This window comes from Elephantulus edwardii, unplaced genomic scaffold (genome assembly GCF_000299155.1).
Source record: "Elephantulus edwardii isolate Elephantulus edwardi_28Jun2011 unplaced genomic scaffold, EleEdw1.0 scaffold00022, whole genome shotgun sequence".
Lineage (NCBI taxonomy): Eukaryota > Metazoa > Chordata > Mammalia > Macroscelidea > Macroscelididae > Elephantulus > Elephantulus edwardii.
The window spans coordinates 5,228,314-5,247,228 of record NW_006399772.1 but is presented as its reverse complement, the minus strand read 5'-3'; the positions used below and the strand labels follow the sequence as shown (position 1 = coordinate 5,247,228).

General features: G+C 40.7%; 1 protein-coding gene across 1 annotated transcript in view; it reads right to left on the bottom strand.

Moving 5' to 3' along the window:
- GSAP (gamma-secretase activating protein) overlaps positions 1–9,990 on the bottom strand; it is a 112,288-nt gene extending 102,298 nt beyond the window's left edge. The window contains exon 1 of the mRNA XM_006882600.1: positions 9,882–9,990. Within this exon, the coding sequence (XP_006882662.1) occupies positions 9,882–9,990 (109 nt within the window). The remainder of the gene's footprint in view (positions 1–9,881) is intronic.
- Between the last annotated feature and the right edge of the window lie 8,925 nt (positions 9,991–18,915).

Genomic DNA, 18,915 nt, shown 5'->3' with positions numbered 1-18,915 from the left:
CATCTAGAATTTATAAAATACTCGAGCACCACAACAGGATAAAGGTAAACAACGCAACTGAAAAATGGGTACAGAATATGGACACTTCACCAAAGAAGACATTCAGATGGAAGACACGTGAAGAAATGTTAAAAATTCCTAGATCTAAGAGAGATGCAAATCAAAGCAACTATGATATATCATCTCACCACAGTAAGAATAGCAAAATTCAACAGAGCAGCAAACAACAAATGCTGGCAAGGTTGTAGAGAAACTTAAACCCTTATTCACTGTTGGTGGGAGTGTAAAATGGTGCAACTACTATGGAAGGCTGTATGGTGCTTTCTCAAAAAGTTGGAAATAGAAATACCATTTGACCCAGCAATTCCACTACTTGGAATACACCCTAAAGAAACCATAACTGCCACCCAAAACAGACACATGCACACCTGTGTTTATTTCGGTTTTGTTCACTATAGCAAAGAGAGAAGCTGTGGTATATTCACAAAATGTAATACTATGTGGCATTGAAAAACAAGGAACTCATTAAATATTACACAAAATGGATGACCCTGGAGGACATTATGCTAAGTGAAATATCTCAGTCACAAAAAGATAAATATGGCATAATGCCACTGTTATAAAAGATGACTTGACAAGATTAGATATTATTGTTATAACAGGAGTCCAGAATGAAGGTAGCATAGTGGCGTGGACTTGGGGGTAGGGACTGAATAACAATGAAAGATTTTTTCCTTTCACTTTTCAAAAAGAAAAGCGAATTGGAGGGGGAGGGGTGGGCAGGGCAAGAACTGCAACAGTGAATGAGTGGAAATCTAAAGTCTCTTTAAACTTTCATGAAAATCAACTTAAAATAAAAAAAATTTCTTACGTAGATTTTGAAAACATCTAAAAAGAATTTCAGTGAGTCCTTTTCATTCTGCACATAACTCTGACCACTTCTAGAATGTGATGGGTCAATATTTTGAGAAGTATTTTACTTTCACAATTAGAAGGATGCTGGCAGATACCCTCTCCAAAGTACACTTAAAATGTTTCAGCTAAGATAAGAAACTCCTTCACATAAGATCTTGCTTAGAAAATGCAATTCCTTGCCAAAAAAGCACATCTATTTTCAAATGAGTCAAAGATGAAGAAAAAAAATCTGCTTTTGCATTTGCAGACTGCAACAAAAGATTCATGCTTAACCCATTAGCTAGTGGTTCTCAACTTTGGAATCATCAGGGCAATTTTTAAAAGAACACTGATGCCCAAGCCCTACCCAAGAAATTCTGCTTTTCTTATGACTAGTGTGGAACCAATATTGTAAAAGCGTGTGTTTGTGCATGTGTGTGTCCCAGATTATTATAATGTGTAGAAAGAATTGAGAACCACTGAATTACATATTTATATCACAGATCAAGAAATTTTCATCAAACAGTAAATTATATTGTTAAATGCCATTAAGTCAACTACAACTCATAGTGACCTAATTAACAACAGATCTAAGTCTTGCCCAATCCCATTCAAGCCTCACCACCTCTAATATGCGCGAGCCCACTGTTCCAGTCACTGTGTAAATCCATCTCGTTGAAAATCTTCCTCTCTTTCCGACCTTTCACCTTTCCTTGCATGATACCTTTTCCAGTATTCCTCCTGGCAACATGCCCAAAGTATGTGACATTTCATCATCCTTGCCTCTAAGGAGGACCCTGGTTTCGTTTCCTCCAAAACAGACTTGTTTGCTATTTTGGCAGTCCACGAAATAGTCATTACTGGGATCAACGTATAACACAACTGTGGTTGACAACATAAAAAGAAGTAATAAAATAATGTCTTTGTGAGTACATTGGGTAATTACTGCTGATGTCCATTCATTTTGCAGTTAAGCACATGGTTGCCATTTTAGGGACATCTGTTAAACAAATTTGGCAATGCTGGAAATCCAGAGATCAAGGTCTCACCACACACCATTAGTCTAGCTGCCCTTTCTCCCCAGAGACACACCCTTTTGGAAGAAGTTGTCAATAGCCTCTTTGCTTATTCATTCTGACTCTTCTCATAGTGGATCATCACTGAAAAGTTCAAAGGAGGAAGTTCAGCAGCTTCAGATGAGGAAATAAAGTTTTATGCTACAGTGCAGGGCTTATGAAGAAAAAGTAAATGGCATTGTAATAAGTAAGATATTTGTATAAGTAAATTTCCAAAAGACAGGCAATTCCCAGACATTAAGAGTGCTGGCCAGTTCTAGCTCTTATTAAACAGAAACTGTTTACCAGATAATCTCATCCACTCTACAGTAGTCTTTGCCAAGCACAAGACTTCACGGGAAGAGATTTGTTAAATGTATAAATTTTGCTCCTAATTGCTATAAAACCGAAATAAAAAAAAGGTTTTATCTTCTCAATGACTTTACCAGAGAAGTCAAACAATCAAACATTTTTACACAAATATTTAAATTTGTTTCCAAAACATAAATGAGAACTGAGAGAGGAGATGATGAAAGTAAGGGAAGAAAAAAAGAAAAAGGAGGGTCACAGACAAAGAGTAGCAAAATAAACTAATAAAAAAAATGAGAACAGTAAGAATAAACCAAGCCCCTGGCCATTAAGTCAACCTAGTGGCATAGGAAACAAAAAACAAACCAAAAAAAGCCATTACTCTTGAATCAATCACATGGTAAAATATAGCATTTCCTGGCAAAGATTAACGGTAACAATATTTGAAAGACTGAACTAAACTGGTATGTCATAAATCTGAGATAAATCAACCAGGCTAGAAGACATTTGAAAGCAGACTTACTTTTTTCCCCTGTCTTAAATCTATATGATATCTAAACCCTAAAAAATTCTATATCTCAGGAATCTTTTTCTTTGTTTCTAAAGGGTGTAAGCAGTCCAACAAAGGATTAGACATTGGCTACAAAAATCAATATATAAAATCAATCACACTGCTGTGTACCAGCAAGTAAAATGTGCAACGTTTTAAATTCACGGTTCATGAAACAACAAAAACCAGAAGGAATAAATTGAGCTAAAGATATGCAGACCCTTCATGAAGAAAATTCTAACTCTTATTAAAAGGTATTTAAAGAAACGGAGAATGTGCCTGGTGAAGTGAAGGGTCAGCTGACAAGAGGAAGACAAGCACAGAAATGGAGTGATTTGGTGGCTTTAACAATGGACCCAAACACAGCACTGACCATGAGGACCGTAGGGAAGAGGCTTTCATTCTCTTGTTCATACGATTACTGTGAGTCAAAATAATGACAATAAACATCAAGTCATATTGTGTTCATGGCGAGGAAGAATAAATATTGTAAAGATGCCAATTCTCCTCAAGTTGATTTATAGGATGAAACTCCTGTCACTATCCCAAAAGTTCTTAATAAAATTTGACAGCTACATAGGGAGCTCTGGTGGCCTAGTGGCAAGAAGCTACACTGCAATTCCAGAGGTACGTGGTTCAAACCCACCAGATGCTCTGCTGGAGAAGGAGGGGTAATCTTCTCCTGCACCAGTTAGATCCAATTTGATGGTACACACACACACAAAAAATAAAAATAAAATAAAATAAATAAGTATTTTAAAAATAAAATTTTACATACACACACACGCACACACACAGTGAAAGAATAAAGGGCATAAAATATCCAGGAAGAATACTATGATGAGGGAACTTGCACTATCAATGATGAAGGCTTTATACTGCTGTCTCAAATTGACCAGTGGAACACAATAAATAACCCAGAAAATGAGACTTTTCATCTATATGTAAATCTGATGTGTGACTGGCATGAATTTGCCATCACTAAGAACAGGAAGCATTCTGTGGTTCATGATACTAGAAAAACTCACTATTAACAGGGGAAAACACTAAAGTCAGATTGTTATGTCCTATTATATATATAACACACACACACAACTCCAGGTAGATTAAAAAACTGAACTCACAGGTAAAAACTTCAAAAATTTAATATGAAAACATCACCACGACTTCTGAGCAGATAAAAATTCTCAAAAGATTGAAAAAAGCACAAACTACAAATTACTATATTAAAATTTAGAAACTCCTATTTATCAAAGCAGGTAGGCTGAAATGTTTTCCATTTCAAAAGCTGCAAAGTTTTAATCATTAAGGACTGAGAAAGCAAGTGACAGATTAGGAGAAAACATTTTCAGTATGTGTGATAGGCAAGCAGATTGTCCCATGCAATAGGCAGACTGATTTTTTGACTACTACTTCCACTGAGTGCTGATTTTGGGCCAACGCAAAATGAAACTATTGTCTTTCTTTGTTCATCATGGTATTGATATTGGTCTATTTATGAGGAATTTTGTTTTCTTTATGTTGACTATGATCCACACTGAAGGCTGAATTTCATCACTAAGTACTTCAGTGCTTCATTTTCTGCAAGCAAGGCTGTTGTCATCTACATACCGCAGGCTGTTGATGGGTCCTCTTGCAATTCTTATGCCACTATTCTTCATACAGTCCAACTTCTTGGATGATCTGCTCAGCACATGGATAAGTACGATGACAGGCCATAAACCTGAGGCATACCTTTCCTACTCTGAACCATGCAGTACCCCCTTGTTCTGTTTGAACGGCTGCTTCTTCAACTATATACATGTTCCACATAAGCACAATTAAGTGTTCTAGAATTGTACATTCTTCACAGTTGTATTAATAATTTACTATGATCCACAGAATTGAGTGTCTTTAAAGTGCTAAATGCACGGATGCCACTTTAAAGAGTAAGGTGTACCTGATACAAACCATAATATTCACAAATGCTTCCTATGCATGTACAAATTAGACAATGAATCAGAAAGACCAAGAAAATCTTATGTCTTTGAACTGTTGGTATTAGTGAAGAACAGTGACTATCATGGACTGTCCAAAGAATAAATAAATAATGTCTTAGGAAAAGTCCATCAGAGTGTTCCTTAGAAACAAGGATAGTAAGACTTCATTGCATATATTTTAGGTCAGTAATCAGGAGGGGTCTGTCCCTGAAGAAGGATATTACACTTGGAAAAGTAGTGAGGCCGTTAAAAAGCTAAATATCCGCAAAGAGATGGAGGGAACAGTGGCCACAAAAACGGGCACTGGAGAGATGTCACAGAATCAGACAGGGATTTGTTCTGTTGTATATAGCTTCACTCTGAGTCAGAGGTCACTCAATGGCACCTAACAACAGCATAATAGACAAAGACCTAGAATCTGGGACTATTAAAAAAAAAAACACACCAAAAAACCCCTAAAAATAAAACCTAAAAAATTGGGGAAGTGGCCACCATGGCGTGGAAGGTGCCAGCTCAGAGAGCCACAGCTCCGTGTATTCTGAACCCACTTCTTCATCCAACTGGTGCGACCTGGCACGGCCCAGCCTGATGACACTGTGCAGTTCCAGATCCCGCTGGAAACTACCAGGGTGGAGCTTAGAAACTACCTGCAGAGCCTCTACCAGGTGCCAGTGGCAGCCACAGACGCGGGTGCAGCACCGTTCCAACAGGACATGAGTTAACAGAAACATGTGGGTGAAAAAGCCGGACTACAAGGTCGCCTATGTCCAGCTGGCTCATAGGCAGACCTTCACCTTCCCAGACCTGCTTCCTGAGAAGCAGCCAGACCCCAAAGGTGATGCCAAGTGAGACCCACAGGAACAGCTTATGGAGGTGGAGTGGCAGAAGCAGAGCCCAGGGCAAGGCCACCAGGCAGAACCAGGCAGATCCAAGTGAAACAGCAAGAAAGGAAAAGAGGTGGGAAAAAATTAAAAAATTGGCAAACAGACGGAAGACCTTTCAAAGTGTTTATTCATTCACTTGTTGTCAAGTCAGGATTGACTCTCTACAGGGATTTCAGAGGTTGTAAACTGCAAGAAAGAAGACAGCTCACCTTAGCCGCACAGAGCAGCTGGTGGGTTTTAACCCCTGGCCTTTGTGTTGGCAGCATAACTCCTTATGACTCACGCGGCTCCCAGAGTACCCTAGATACTTGTTTGTTGCTGTGCATGGAGTTGGAACTGGCTCATAGCTCATCCTCTGTCTTGTTTCTGGCTTGGGAGGATATTGTCCATCTTTCTCCGGAAGAGCAGCTGGTAGATCTGAACTGCATGCCTCAGGGATGGCAGTGCAGCTCCTTATCACTAGGCCACCAAAGCTTCAGATAGTTATTGTTGTTGTTATGTGCCATAAAGTCGACTCCTGCTCATAGCAACTCTATGAATAACATTTCTGGACCTTGCTCTATCTTCAGCCAACTTTACTAGCTCTGGCACACCTGACCCCATTGCCATCATCACTGTCAATTCATCTCATCCAGGGTACTCTTCTCCTGTACTGCTTCTCCACTCTTCCAAGCATGATGTCTTTCTCTAAGGACGAGCCCATGTCCAAAGTATGTGAGCTGGAGCTTCAAAATCCTCGCCTCCAAGAAACAAACTGGTTTCACCCTCTTCTTATTTTTTTGGCAGTCTATGATCTGCTCAATACTCTACTCTGACAACACAACTCAGTGACACTGATTCTTCTTCTGTCATCCTTATTCACTGTCCAGCTTTCAGACAGAGCAAATGACTGGGAAGATCATGGCCTGGATCAGGCAAATCTTAGTTTCTAGAGTGAGATCAATGCTCTGGAGAGGTTCCTGACAGCAGATATTCCCAATGCAACTCTTCTTTTGAGTTCCTGACTGTTGATGCTGGAAGAGGGTGCTGATTGTGGATCCTCGCAAGATGAAATTGTTAACAACTTCAATCTTCTCTCCATCTAATAAAGTGGGATTAGTACATCTAATAAAGTGGGATTAGTACATCTAATAAAGTGGGATTAATAGCTGAGGGAAAGGAAGCAAAATTTTGCAGAGGGAGAAGTCAAGCATCACAAGATACACTCTACCGCTGAAATAAAAGGCTTGTTCAAGATGAGCTGTGTTGGGTCAAAAGAACCTTGATATTTCACCTTAATCCCTCACTAGCCATGGCCCCGACACAGAGCTGACTGTAGATGTAAACCACCAGCGAGGTGCATTTTATGGATTAGCAGCAACTCTCTGCAGATTGTGCCACCAGAACAGCTTGTCCCGATTCACGCTGGGGTGTATTATGAGAGTGGAAATGAACAGTCAACACCTACAGCAACCACCATGGAGAAATCTCACAATATTAAGGTAAAAAAAAGCTAAAGCAATATACATGGTGCTATACTTTCATTTCATCTACAAATAGGCAAAATGAAATTTCATTGCTTGGAGAGATATGGGTTAAAGCTTTCAACAAAATCAAAAGAATGCTAAAATATAAACGTTTAAATAGCCGTTACCTTTGGGGTTTTAAGGACATCGAATGGGGCACATAAGTGCCTTCACATAGGGGCACATAAGTGCCTTCAGAAGTCTTGATTCTACTTTTCAGGACTGACAGTGAGTGTATAACTTTATTTTTGCTATTTTCATAGTTTACATTTACTAAAATATTCTTTCATATAATTGTTTTCATTTTTTAAATACTACTTTCTCTGCATCCCAAGAGAGATCATTGTCTCAAAATTCAACCATAAAGAAGCAGTAGAAGCAGTAACCAAATGTGATCTCCTTCCTCCGCAACCCCTTGTTGACTAAAAGCTATCCTACAGACACTGAATCTCAACAGCTGATGTAGCACATCTCACTGGTTATCTTGCCAAGAATATGTCATACTTCATGATCATTAACACCACTCAGAAATCTTCAATTGTATTTGTTGATGGTAAAATACTAAGGCTTCAGCTTTCCAAAGCAAGCTGCAAGGATGAGACATCACAATGGTGTAATTATTCATCATTTACATTTGAAAAGCTGTGACTCTGAAAGGAAAAGAATTTGCACAAATGTGTGGAGTAACTGCTGTCCTAGAAATAAATCAGAATCACAGATTATCCTACCAGTGCAGCAAATCATAGCAGAAGAGAAACTGAGACGCTTAGGCTGTGTTCTTTTGAACCATCACCCACAAGTGAATACAGAAGGCAGCAATTTCTTTTAGTGTGCATAAGAGGGCAAACAACTTGCCAAGATGCTCTGTAGGAACAAAATATTACTAATACCAGAAAAGCTAGCATTTCTAGTAAATTTGTTCTTTGAGGACCCAAATTATCTATTGTGTGGTGAAAGGTCAACACACAGATTTCAATTTCTTCACAAACAAATGAAAGATAAAAGGAAGTCAAAGACCCAAATGGTTTATACAGAGCTTTTCAATCACGACTCATGTTACTGAGATACATGATTGTGGCATTTCACCCTTCTAAGAGATCATTCGCTGTCATTTACTCATACAAAATGAGTTCAAACCAAAGACTACTTTGTGAGGGAAAACAGACTTGGAAACGTCTAAAGTTTTGTTTTGTTTCTAAAAAAAAACCTTCAAATACCTTTAGACACTTGGGATATTTTTAAGAAATTTCCTCTCACCATTCCATCCCACTCACGAAGTTTTACTAATAATACTATTAACAGCAAATTCAAGCCTCCTGTCACACAAGCACGTATGACTATTAGAAACAACCAATATGCAAGTAACTCTACTACACTGAGGGCTCCAAGTAACTCTACTACATTGGAGGCTCTGGTGGTTTAGTGGTAAGGCGCTGAGCTGCCAATCCAAAGACAAATGGTTCAAATCTACCAGCTGTATATTTGTTGAAGGACTGGAAATCTCCTCCCAAGTGATTTACAGTCTCTGAAAACCTGCTGAAGGGTCAGCAATGAGTTGGTTCCAACTAGAGTGGCACATAACAACAAAATGCCAGAGGACAGGGCAAAGATTCACATTAGCAACTGAAGGGGCTCAGAAGGGAAGAAGTTGAGATATGAGTAACTTAATACCCCTAAGACAGTGTTTAAGGAAAATCAGACAGAGGAAAAAAAGTCAAGGTAAGACATGGGACCCTGAGGCATCACTGCCTTAAAGTGAAATTTAAGTCCATCATTTATGTAATCTATTATTAAAAAGAAAAGTAAGAAACCACCAAGTTCCCCTTCTTTGAAGTAAACAAAGGCTAGGATGACTCAGAAAGCAAGTTTTCTCTCTTTCACCGAAAACGAAACAAGGATTTCTGAGACAGGAGAAAAGACAACCGCTTAGGCACATATTCCATTTCACTTTGGAAAAGTTGGGCTGAAAATCTGAGCATCACTTCGTCCCACGCCCCCACTGGCTGCCTTGCACAGGTAAGTATGCTTAATGGTGCTGGAGAAGGTGAAAGGGAGTCGGACAAGAGCATCATGGAACAAGGCTGAAGCTCAAAGCCTGGTGCTGTCCCCTTGGACATAACCTGAGGCATGTTCTGTCCCTTAAATCACTGATGCCGTTCACACAGAGGCAGAAACACTTCCACAAACGAGAGGACTAATTGTGCAACTCTTACATAGTTACATGTTTCCATAGTGGCTGCAGTTACCTTTTCTTTTTTATAACTTGAGCCTGTAGGAGTCCAATACCAGACTAGAGATGCACTGAGATGGATCGTCTTCCTGCATCCTTGGCCCGCAGCTACCCCTCTCTAACCCTCCCTTACATGAGTGATGCTGAGGGTACCACTACTTTCTGCAGCCTCCGGCCTGTGGCGGAATTACTTTAACAGGCAAGTCAGGAAGCTGCAACACTTAGTAGAAAACCATTTTAACCCAGCCAAGACCTTGTCCACGATCTGGACCTCTGAACTTCACCCCTGGGCAAGGGTGAGAGCTGCAAAGCCAACGAAATCAAGCCCACGGGGAGGGTGACCCACCCCTTCCGCCAAGTGGGCAGGGGCCACAGGCTGCTCCCAGTTGGCCGGTGCCCCCCAATCCCAATATGAATGGCTCAGGGCCCCTGTAGTTCCCCAAACAGGCAGCCACCCTGCACGCGCTTCCCACACCTGTGCCGCCGCCTGAGGCCCCAGTGACCACTGGCACAGCCCGCCGCTCCTGCAGCCTCGGGAGCACGTCCTTCTGGAGGTCGAAGGTGGTGACGAGACGCAGCGCCATCGCCAGGACACGAGCCACAGAAGGCTGGAGAGCCCAGTACCGCGGGCATTCCCGGCTCTCCGCCCGCCTGTTCGCCCTGCGCCCGCCCGCGCCGTCCCCGTCCCCGCCCCCGCTCCCGCCCCCGGCGGCTGCTGCTTTCGGTTCTGCTGGGGAGTCCCGACACCGCCCCTCCGGCTCGGCTCCCTCCCCCGTGGCCGCCGGGCCGCGCCGCGCACGGAGCCCCAGGCAGGCTGACCTCCGCCGGACCGCGCCGTGCACGGAACCTCAGACCGGCTGACCTGCACCAGGGCGCGCAGACCAGACCAACCCCCACCTCCCGCCGGGCCACGCCGCACACAGAGCCCCAGACCGGGCCGACCTGCATCGGGGTACGGGGACTAGACCAACCCCCACCTCCCCCCCCCGGGCCACACTGCACACTGAGCCCTGAGCTGGGCCGACCTGCACCGGGCGCCTGGACCAGTTCCCACTATCTTTCTCATAGAGCCCTGTAAGAATCTATTCAAATAGTGCCACTGTTGTAAAGCAGAATTGACATTGGGGTTGGGGGGAGACTAAGAAAGAGGGGATAAATTATGTATACTGCATTGAAACAGATGAGCGTGAGAACTGTTTAAAAGGGATATATGATTAGGTATTATTGTCATTACAGGAGTCCAGAGCGAAGGCTGCATAGTGGAGTGGACTTGGGGGGAGAGATTGTATAACAAGGAAAGAATTTTTCTTTTACTTTTCAAAGAGAAGAGCGAATCCAAAGTCTTTGTAAATGTTCGTTAAAATTAATAATAATTTAAAACATTAAAATAAAATTTTAAAAATTTGAAAAAAAAAGGAGTCTATTCTGACTGCATGGCAGTGAATTTGAATTTCTAACAGGGTCATATGTGGCTGTGTCATTGTTGGGCCCAGTGTCCTGTGGTGGTGTTTTCTTAGGAATTGTTCTTAGGTCCGTTGGAGTCTGCTATGACTCATAGCAATCCAATGAACAACAAATCTGAACCTTGCCCCATCTGCCATCCTCAGACCTCTGATATGCTCTGGTCCATGGTTACCTTCACTAAGTCATGTTGAGGGTCTTCCTTTCTTTTTCTCATCCACGTATGATGTCTTTTTTCCCAATGATTGCTCCCTCCTGACTACATGCCCCCAAAAGTGAGCTAAAGCTTCACTCACTATCCTTGCCTCTGAGAAGACTCTGGTTGCACTTTTCAAAATTCACAATTCAAAGTCAACGATACTTGTGTCATCATTATTTAATGTTCGGCTTTCAGGTACATAGGAAGCAACTGAAAAGACTACAGCTTGGATCAGGCATACCTTAGTCTTTCAAATTAAATCCTTGCTCTTTAGCACTTTGCAGAGGTCCTTGACAGCAGATGTTCCCTATGCAACACTTTTTATTTCTTTATTGCTGCTGTCATGTGTGCTGATAGTGAATCCAAGTAAAACTAATTGATAAATCTTTACTCCATTTAACATGATGGTGAGGATCTTTGTTGACTTGGATGAGATGTAATCCATATTGAAGGTTGTAGTCTGATATTCTTTTTTTAATTAATTTTTTTTGTAGTCTGATATTCTTCAGCAGGTATTTCAAGTTCTCTTCACTTTCTGCAAGCAAGATTGTGTTATCATATGCAGGTTGTTGATGAGATTTCCTCCAATTCTTGTGCACATTCTTCTTCATATAATCCATCTTCTCAAATAATTTGCTTAGCACACAGATTGAATAGGGCGGAGAAAGGATACAATCCTGACAAACATATTTCCCAATTTTAAATCACTCAGTGTTTCCTTGTTCTCTTCAGACTAATACTTCTTAATCTATGTAAAGGTTTTACTTGAACACAATTAAGTGTTCTGGGATTCTCATTCTTATTGTCTTAATTTGTTAGGATCTATTGTGGCTGTTAGGTGTCGTCGAGTCATAGACAACTCATAGTGATCCTATGAATGAAAGACCTGGACACTTATATACCTTTCGTCGTTTTCTCATAGTCTCTGCTTTCAATCAAGATCCATCCAACATTAGCAATAATATCCCTTATGTCATGACTTCTTTTGACTCCAGTTTGAATTTCCTTATGGATGTAATATCCCAGTCATTCTTAGATAATCTCCAAGATTATTTCTTCATGATATAGTAATAATATTATTTGATAATTTCTTTTTTTTAGGGAGAACAACATTTAATGAACCAACCTACATGTAATTAACTATACAATCCACCCTGCCCCCAAGTCCACTTTACTATGCAGCTCTTATTCTGGACTCTTGCCATGCAAATAATACCTAATCATATATCCCTTTTAAACAGTTCTATCCCTCATCTGTTTTATCAATACAGTGTACATTATTTATCACCTCTTTTCTTAGTTTCTCCCAAAATCCGATGTCAGTCCTGTTTTATAACAGTGGCATTATGCAGTATTTGTCCTTTTTTGATTGAGATATTTCACTCAACATAATGTCCTCCCGGGTCACCCATTTTGTATAATATTTCATTAGTTCCTGGTTTTTCAATGCTGTGTAGTATTCCATTGTGTGAACATACCACAGCTTCTCTATCCATTCATTTGTTGATGTACACTTGGGTTATTTCCAACTCTTTGCTATTGTGAGCAAAGCAGCAATAAACATAAGTGTGCATATATCTGCTTTGGTGGAGTTCTGGTTTCTTTAGGATATATTCCCAGTAGTTGAATTGCTGGGTCAAATGGTATTTCTATTTCTAACTTTTTGAGAAAGAACCATACTGCCATCCATAGTGTTTGTACCATTTTACACTCCCAATGTATTCAACAATGAATAAGAGTTCCAGTTTCTCCACAAGCTTGCCAGCATTTCATGTTTACTGTTCTGTTAAATTTTGCTATTGTTACTAGGGTAAGATGATATCTCATGGTTGTTTTGATATGCATCTCTCTTAGAGCTAGGGATTTTGAACATTCTTTCGTGTGTGTTTGCCGTCTGAATGTCTTTTTTAGTGAAGTGTCTGTTCATATCCTGTGCCCATTTTGTAATTGGGTTGTTTATCTTGTGTGGTGATTATTTGATAATTTCTACACTCTTTTGGATCACTTTAAAAAATGGGACCAAATAAGGATCTCTCCCAGTCATCTGGTGGATTCAAACTGTCTGCCTGTCGGTTTCCAGCAGAACTCCTTACCCTTTAGGCCACCAAAGCTTCCTAGATAGAATAATGTTGTTGCTGTTAGGTGCCATTGAGTGAATTACAACCCATAGTGACCCTATGAACAAAAGTTCTGAATCTTGTCCTCGTCTGTGCTTTCTTCACAATCTGACATACTTGAATTCATTGCTTCAGTGACTATGTCAATCCATCTGGTTGAGGGTCTTCCTTGCTTTAGTCAACGCTTTGCTGTTGCTCGGAAAGGTAAACAAAAGTAGATAAGTATAGAAAGTAAACAAAATATTAAATGGTCATTGGATACATATAAAATCATCTGAAATTTGTGTTTCCACCTGTGATAATTCATCTACTAAATTAATACATAGATTTCATATTACTTGTAATGATGAAAGAATATGCAAAATAAAAAATCTTTGTTACATTCTATCAGCCAGAAAACACTTGATTTCTAAGGTTTTTTTAATATTTTCCTTATTAAAACTGTCATTTTAAAACAGAAACCCAATCTGCTTGTCTGTGAGGTATTCATATAAAAAATGTCCCTTCTTCCCCTTCATCATTCTCCTTTCTCCTCCTGTCACTTCTTTTCTTCTTTCCCCATAAATTCCTATTCCTGTACCCCTCCTCCTGAACAATTACATCCTAAATCCTCTCTCACTCTCATTGCCATCAAGTTGGAATTGACTCACCACTGACCATTTTTATCGGGTTTCTGAGGCTTCGCATCACAGAGGAGGAGAATGACCATCTTTTTCCCATGGAGCTGCTGGTGGATTTGAATTGCTAGAGGGACATGGCCTTTGGGTTAACAGTGCAACTGCTAGAAGCTTATGTCACCAGAGATCCCTAAAAGCTGTTAGATGGAACAAAGAAAAGTAAACATCTACACTGGTTGGACTGAGGATCAATTGTTGATCACAGCCCAACCTGGGCAAAGAGGGGGTACAGAGGGTATTGTCTAGCTTGGGCTGTCAGAGTTCAAGTGGCTTTAGGGAGATGTACAGGGTTGGTTGGGAATGACAGCTAAAATGGAGCTCAGTTACTAACACAGGGATTGGTCAGGTAAATATATTGAGAATAATGGAGGACAGATTTCTCACTGGCATTCAAGAGAGTTTCAATGAAAGATGAAAGGTAAACCCTCTAGTGCTACTGGATAGAAGGAGTCCTGGTGGTACAATAGTCACATACTCAAAAATGTCAGCAGTTTGAACCCACCAGCTGCTCCATGAGGGACAGAGTTGGCTTCTGTAAAGATTACAGCCTTGGTGATATCACAACTCAATGTATTTAGCAAACAGAAATTCATTCTCTTACAGTTTAGAAAGCTAGAAGCCCACCTTTAGGATACCAGCTCTGGGGGAAGGCCCTCTGTGTCAGTTGTGGAGGAAAGACCTTGTTTCCTTCAGCTCCTGTTCTTGAGGATTAATGAAGACACATTATAAGGGCACACAAATTATTGTAAAGGGGTCCCCTCTGGCCAAGTCAGACAGTCAGAACAAGAAGGCAGTAAACAATACCTTTCCGTGAATTCATGTAAATGTAGATACATAAAATGATTTACATAGGATTTTTGAGGAGGAACAGAACATCATCAACATAGTGTGAAAGTACTGCCTCAAAAAACTTACTAAATGTGGCATTAAAAGTATTTTCTATCTATTCGATTTTAACATAGGGCGACCCATGTGTGTCAGAGTGGACTCAGATGCATAGGGTTTTCAAGGACTGATTTTTCAAAAGATTGCCAGGCCTTTCTTCTGCAGCATTTCTGTGTGACCTCAAACCACCAACCTTTTAGTCAACAGCCCAAGCATTAACTGTTTACACCACCTACCCACACCGCCAGGGGACTCCAAGCTTAGTACACACCATCTTAACCAATAGATCAAAATGTAAATCATTTGTAGGGACCAACTTCCATAAAAGAAAAAGCAAGAAAAGACAACTCAAGTTCAAATCCACCAGATGCAGTGCAATCTCCTCCTGTACCCGTCAGACGCGATTTGACAGCACACACACAAAACATAATTTAAAAAAAAAAGACAACTCATCCTTCAGAACCAGAGATTCTAGCACCAGCCAGATTAGCCGGTGTGAGAGCAAAAGCCAGAAAAGCCACAGCAGAGAACTAGAGACCGGACTGACATGAGACACAGCTGAACTTGGAATTGCTATGCCATGGAATCTGAGCTAAGAGCCTTTTGGACAACTTTGTTGGAGGACTACAGAGGTGAGAGGCGTAATTGGCAGAACTGAGAATTTTGTAACAATGGCCAAAAGCTGCAAGGGTCAAGGCTGAGGTACCTGTAACCACAGTTTGGAAGCTGTCCTGACTGTATTCAGCTTCTAACCTAGATTGTAACTTTTGACTTCCAAAGAAAATAGTTACAGGACAAACCTAAATCATAGACCACAATCACTTCCAGATATGAATAGTCACAATCTCATCACAATGAAATATCAGACAAACGCAAACAGACAAGTTTTCAAAATATTTGGACTGTAACCTTTGAAAGTGTTAACTGCCTGATAGAAGGAGACTGGTGAGGACTGACAGCTAAACACTATACATGAGCCTGACCTGGATCCTTTCACCCCAGAATTCATTACTGGACCAACTGAGTGGACGTCAGTGGTTTGAGGATTAGGGATCAGCGATGTAACAAGGATAATTTCCTGATTTTCATAATTGTGTTATGGTTATATGAGAGAATATCCTCACTTGTAGAAAGCACACACTAAAGCATTCAAAGGTAATCTTTCAAATCAATGACTTAATTCTCAAGTGATTAAAAAAAGATTCATATTGAATTACCAATTTACTGCAAGTTTATGGTTATTTAAACTTTTTAATACCTTAAGGATAGCAGAATATTGGCAAGAAGCTGCACTGCAATCCCAGAGGTACACAGTTCAAATACACTAGATGCTCTGCTGGAGAAGGAGGGACAATCTCCTCCTCTACCAGTCAAATTTGATTTGATGGTACACATATAAAAATAATAATAATAAAATAATTCTTAAAAATATAGTAGACTATTTGGTATTTCAGAAGCCTCATAGATTCTTTTCAAAGAAGGACTTATTACCTCCTGCTGTGCTAACAATAGTGAAATGTGAGTTTAATGTAAAGTCATTAGCTAACAGAAAATGCATGAGATTATATTTTTCTCCTCTTTCATAAACTTTTTAAAGAGTTAATATAGCATTAGCCTTTTCATTCTCAAAGAAGGGGCTAACAATGGCCAGAGGCAAACAAAAAGAGAAACAAGATTTCTTTTTCATCTCTTTAATGTTTACCTTTTCTTGACAGAAACCTTCTATTAAGCTGTCTTCATGGGAAAATATTAATAAAATGAAACTTTTAAAAAGCGTTCTTCTGGCTTTATTTCAGACAAAAACAGAGGGCATGGAATAAATAATGCTCATTACAGAAACGGTTTCATTAAAAATGCATACCTTGACTTGAGGAAACTCACAAAGAATTCAATGCACAGCATTTAGTCATTTAAGAAGAAACAGAACAGATAGGTACATAGCAGCTTTTCAATGTCCAGCCCGCCATGTGTTCTGTAGAATTTTCCCCCTCTTCCTTCAGATTGCTAAACACGCTGAAAGCCACCAGAGAGGATATTGAAAGCAATTCATTAAAATCTTGGCAGCTGGGCCCCTGGCTCCGGCTTTCCCTGAAAGCTGCCTTTACTGAAGCTGAACATGCTCCCAGCGAGTCCCTCCACAGAAGACGGATTGTCATCCCTCCTAGAGGGGCAATCCCGGGAGGAATCTTGTCAGCCCATCTAGGGCCTCCAATAAGCAGACACTATGTAAACAAATTACCATCTCCAAAGTGGTGGGGCACTCGCTCTTTTTGCTTGCCCCTGAGAAAATACATCAAATGATACTAAATATTTTATTATGCAGTGTAATGCTCTAATTGAAAGGATTTTGGTGCTTGTCAGTTGGGGAAGAAAAGGAAATGACAGGCCGTCTGTCCATCAGTTGTTGAATCACAAGAACCTCTTTTCTGAAAAACAAGCTCATGCAGTGGAAATACATTACAAGTGCTGTAAAATGGAACACCAGTCTCCTTGCTGAGAATGCTGCCTTTTCACCTGGAAGCTCTGGATGCTTCGGCCTGTCCTGTCCACTCGGCTTTGGGGAGCAGGGCTGGGCAGTGTTTCCTGATTTCCAATCCCCCACAGCGGCCTTTTCCTCCTTCCAGTGACGCTATCTCTTTGGTGTCTTTGTTCTCGGCAAAAAAATACTCCCTGTACGCATTGATCAAAGTGCCATGAATACGCACTGACTCATTAGCTACTTAAAGCTCTTTCTCCTTAAGCAGCCTCTTTCTCTTTTTTTAATTTCAGGGGTGGTTTTTTGTTTTTTTTTTTCTCTTACTATGAGTCACAACATCCAAAGGAAACATGACTTGACCTGAGGTATGAAAAAAATCCATCATAAAAAATCTCTTGGAAAAAAAAAAATCTCTTGAGAAAGACTTTACTGTGCCGAGGGGGTTGGGGTAGGAGACCTGGTGGGTCCGACCACTCAGGAAGCCAAGTAGGCATAAGCTCACTTGTGCTTACTTACCAATCTTTAATGAACAATTCCACCCTTCACCACCTTTAGGATTCTGCTTCGAGCTATGGCTGGCATCTGTCTCTTTCCAAGTCTGAATCAAAGCCTTTGGTCAAATTTACAATCCTTGCAGTCATGAAGCATTCAAGAACTGACTCACAGCTGACCCTCGGAGCCCGTTATGTTCTGAACTGTCTAGTCAGAATTCGCTCATGGCTGAGCCTCCAGCTGGTTTTCTAAGGCAGTTAAGCTCATCTTTGGCCCTTGGAGTGAGTGGCTGGTGGATTCGAACCATTCGCCCTGGTGTTGGCAGCACAACTCCTTACCACCAAACCACCAGAGCTCCGTGGTTGTTTACTATCGAGTCGGAACCAATTCATAGTTGACCCTCCAGCAGGTTCTCAGAGGCAGTTAATGGCTTCTCCTGTGGAGCAGCTGGAGGTTTCAAACTGTGTGCCTTAGGGATTGCGGCACAGATTCTTACCTCTAGGGCACTACAAGTAAACCCTTGCTTACTTGCTTACCTTACTAGATAACGCCCAGGCCTCTAAACTTTTCTTTGTGTACTTGCTAGCAAATAATATGGACAACTTCTGTTTGGCATGATTCACAATGGCTCTGAGAACCTTGCTATCTTGCACCAGCATCACGATTTGCACCACAGTCGGTAAGTTCGGTGATCTTTGGGTCAATCCAGCTCCTCTCTTTGGCTGAACTTGTCTTTCCCAGCATGATGTCTTTTTCTAAGTTCTGTCCCCTCTTTTTGACAGTTTAACATCATGTCCAAAGTATGTTAGATTGAGGTTTCACCATCCTAGCCTCCAGATAATTGAAAAATCTAGCCCACTAAAAACAAAACAAGCTTCACAACTATGAGATATCTCACCCCAGTAAGAATAGCAAAATTTAACAGAGCAGTAAACAACAAATGCTGGCGAGGTTGTGGAGAAACTGAAATACTAATTCACTGTTGGTGGGAATGTAAAATGGCACAACCACTATGGAAGGCTGCATGGCACTCTCTCAAAAAGTTGCAAATAGAAATACCATTTGACCCAGCAATTCCTCTACTGGGAATATACCCTAAAGAAACCATAACTGCCACCCAGGCAGATATATACACACACCCATGTTTATTGTGGCTTTGTTCACAGTAGTAGTGTTGGAAACAACGTAAGTTCCAATCCACA